Genomic DNA, 3,408 nt, shown 5'->3' with positions numbered 1-3,408 from the left:
CTTCACGAATCAACAACTCCCGTATTGCATGTTTTGGGACACAAAGGCGATTGCCTTTGAATAGAAAGCCATCTTGAATCACAAATTCACCATTAGGACCACCTGCACATTTCAAAAACATATCTCCAAAGTCCATATCAGATTGATAATGGTCCTTTAGAGTTTCAAATCCCAAGAAACGAACATCCAAAGTCACCAACAATGAGTAACGCCTCGAGAGTGTATCAGCCACCACATTGCTTTTACCATCCTTGTATTTGCATGAGAAATGAAAGGATTGCAAGAACTCCACCCACTTTGCATGTCTTGTGCTCAACTTTTGTTACCCATTGATGTACTTTAAGGATTCATGATCAGAATGCAAAATAAAATGATTTGCACGCAAATAATGACTCCAATGATCTAAAGCACGGACAATAGCATAAAACTCCTTATCATAAGTGCAATAATTCAAACGAGCACCACCCAACTTTTCAGAAAAATAAGCAATAGGACGTTTGGATTGGATCAAAACAGCCCCAATACCAACTCCACTTGCATCACACTCCACTTCAAATGGTTGAGAAAATTCAGGAAGAGCCAAAATAGGAGCATCACACAACAATGCCTTGAGTTTCTCAAATGCCTTTTGAGCTTCTTCTCCCCATGCAAAGACTCCTTTCTTCAAACAACCTGTTATGGGACTTGCAATGGTGCTAAAATCACGAACAAATCTTCTATAGAAAGAAGCAAGACCATGAAATGATCTAACTTCAGAAATATTAGTAGGAATAGACCATGACTTGATTGCTTCAGTCTTGGATGGGTCCACGGACACGCCATTTCTTGACACCACAAAACCCAAAAATGCCACTTCTTCCACCAAAAACGAACATTTTTCTTGCTTCCCATAGAGTTTTTGAACTCTAAGCGTCTCGAAAACCTGTTTTAAGTGCACCAAATGATCCTCCAAGCTCTTGCTATATACCAAGATATCATCAAGGTACACAACCACAAACCTGCCCAAAAAAGATTTTAGCACTTCATTCATTAGTTGCATGAAAGTGCTAGGTGCATTAGTTAGACCGAAAGGCATCACGGTCCATTCATACAAGCCATGTTTAGTTTTAAAGGCTGTTTTCCATTCATCCCCTTCACGCATACGAATTTGATGGTAACCACTTCTCAAATCAATTTTTGAGAACACAATAGAACCATGCAACTCATCCAACAAATCATCAATTCTAGGAATAGGAAATCGGTATTTTATGGTGATGTTATTAACGGCCCTACTATCAACACACATCCTCCAAGAACCATCTTTTTTTGGAACCAACAAAACTGGAACGGCACAAGGACTTAGGCTTTCACGAACATAACCCATTTTCATGAGTTCATCAATTTGTTTTTGCAACTCTTTTGTCACCTCCGGATTACATCTATAGGCAGCTTTATTGGGCAAAGGAGCACCCGGAATAAGGTCAATTTGGTGTTCAATACCACGGATTGGAGGCAAACCCGGTGGTAATTCGCTTGGAAACACATCTTGAAACTCCAAAAGCAAATCAGCAATAGCGTTTTCTCCATGCACCATCTTCTCCACCTTTGCATGCTCTTTGGCCACAAGCATGTAGATAACATCACCTTTGTCAAGAACTTGCTCCACCTCCCTTTCACTAGCAAACATAGAAAGATTAGGTTTTTTTACTTGTTTAGAATTCATGGACCTTATGGCCGTTGGGGACATGGGTTTTAACACAATTTTTTTATTATTGTGTTTCAACTCATATTCATTGCTCCTCCCTCTATGTAACACGTCCCTATCAAATTGCCAAGGACGCCCCAACAAAATATGACATGCATCCATAGGAATAACATCACACAACACTTCATCTTCATAAGACCCCATAGTTAGACCAACTCTAACCTGTTTTGTCACCTTTATTTTGCTTCCATCATCCAACCAATGAAGAACATATGGTTTTGGGTGGTTTGTAGTAGACAAACCCAATTTGGTCACCATTTCATTAGAAGCAACATTAGTACAACTTCCACCATCAATAATCAAACTACACCACTTGTCACTAACCAAACATTTGGTGTGAAACAATTGGTCTCGTTGATCCATATCAGCCACGGTTTGAACCCCTTGAGTTTTAGGGGTTCTAAGCACCAAAATTGTATCATACACCGGTGCTTCATACTCTACCTCCTCCTCTTCTTCCTCTTCTTGTTGTGTATCATAAAAAATACCCGCCAACCTCTCTTCTTCCTCCAACTCTTCACGACATTCAATGGCCTCCCTTAAAGTCACCACCCTTTTGTTTGGACAAGCATTTTGGTAATGACCAAAACCTTGACACTTGAAACATCTAATTTTCGCCAAACTAGTTTCTTTGGTACCACTAGTAAGTTTGGGAGCAACGGGAACACTACTAGAACCAGAAGGAGTAGAAACAGAATTTTGTCTATTGCTAGACTCGGGCTTGGACCACGACTTTGACTTGGGATTTTCGAGACTTGAGCTTGAACTCCCACCATAACGTGCTTTGGATTGCCCCTCCAACTTCAAACACAAACCACAAAGAGTTCCAAAATCAGCATAAGGATACAACTCCACAACATTGGCAATGTTGTAGTTCAACCGTTTTAGAAAACGAGTCATTTTTTGTTCTTCAATTTCTTCAATATCCCTCATCAAGGTCAACTTCTCAAATTCATCAATGTATTCTCCAACACTCATTTTTCCTTGCCTCAAATCAGCAATCTTCTTGTAAGTGGCAATTCTATGAGTAGAAGGAACATATCTCTTTCTTAGCTTTCGTTTTAGAGAAAGCCAAGAACAAATTTTTTCTTTGCCTTCACGGGTTCTCTTGGCCTTAAGCCCTTCAAACCACAATGAAGCACCACCACTTAGCTTGAGAATGGCATACTTGCAGCTTTTTTCATCATCCACTTCTTTGAACTCGAACATTCTTTCAATCTTCCTTTCCCACTCCAAGTAGCGTTCAGGATCAGTTCCACCAACAAATTCAGGCAATTCAGACACCTTGAATTCTTCCACAACCCTATGTTCACCACGGCGGGGTTGCCTTCGATTTCCACCTTCTTGGATGTTTCTTAATGCTTCACGAAGATTTTGTAGGAACTCCGGATCATCAAAATCCATTATGCGCTCTGATACCACTTATGATGCGTGTATGGGCTTGATTTGGTGAGTAGGGTAGTGTTTAGGTAAATTAAGAGAGAATAATAACCACAAATGATATATGAATGGAAAGAAATGGATAGATTAGTAACAACTCAAGACCTATTAAGTTGTATACCGGTGAAAACAATCCAAGACCTATTGGATTGAGTTCGTATCAAGTCAAGAACACGTCCTAACAAGATAATTTGTGAATTATAACAATATTTCCAATTGAACAA

At 39.6% G+C, this 3,408-nt stretch overlaps 1 protein-coding gene across 1 annotated transcript; it reads right to left on the bottom strand.

The window, feature by feature from the left end:
- Window positions 1-322: 322 nt before the first annotated feature.
- On the bottom strand, window positions 323-3,148 carry LOC145076087 (uncharacterized). Its single transcript, XM_079022092.1, has one exon. The coding sequence runs from the start codon at window positions 3,146-3,148 to the stop codon at window positions 323-325; it is 2,826 nt and encodes a 941-aa protein (XP_078878218.1).
- Window positions 3,149-3,408: the final 260 nt, after the last annotated feature.

This window comes from Lactuca serriola, chromosome 9 (assembly GCF_051521515.1).
Source record: "Lactuca serriola cultivar US96UC23 chromosome 9, Lser_US96UC23_V15, whole genome shotgun sequence".
Lineage (NCBI taxonomy): Eukaryota > Viridiplantae > Streptophyta > Magnoliopsida > Asterales > Asteraceae > Lactuca > Lactuca serriola.
Note: the sequence above shows the minus strand (reverse complement) of the source record. Positions and strands in the feature narration are given on the sequence as shown.

Excerpts from the sequence above, each read along its gene's own strand:
- LOC145076087 (XM_079022092.1), bottom strand. The coding sequence starts at position 3,148 with ATGGATTTTGATGATCCGGAGTTCCTACAAAATCTTCGTGAAGCATTA.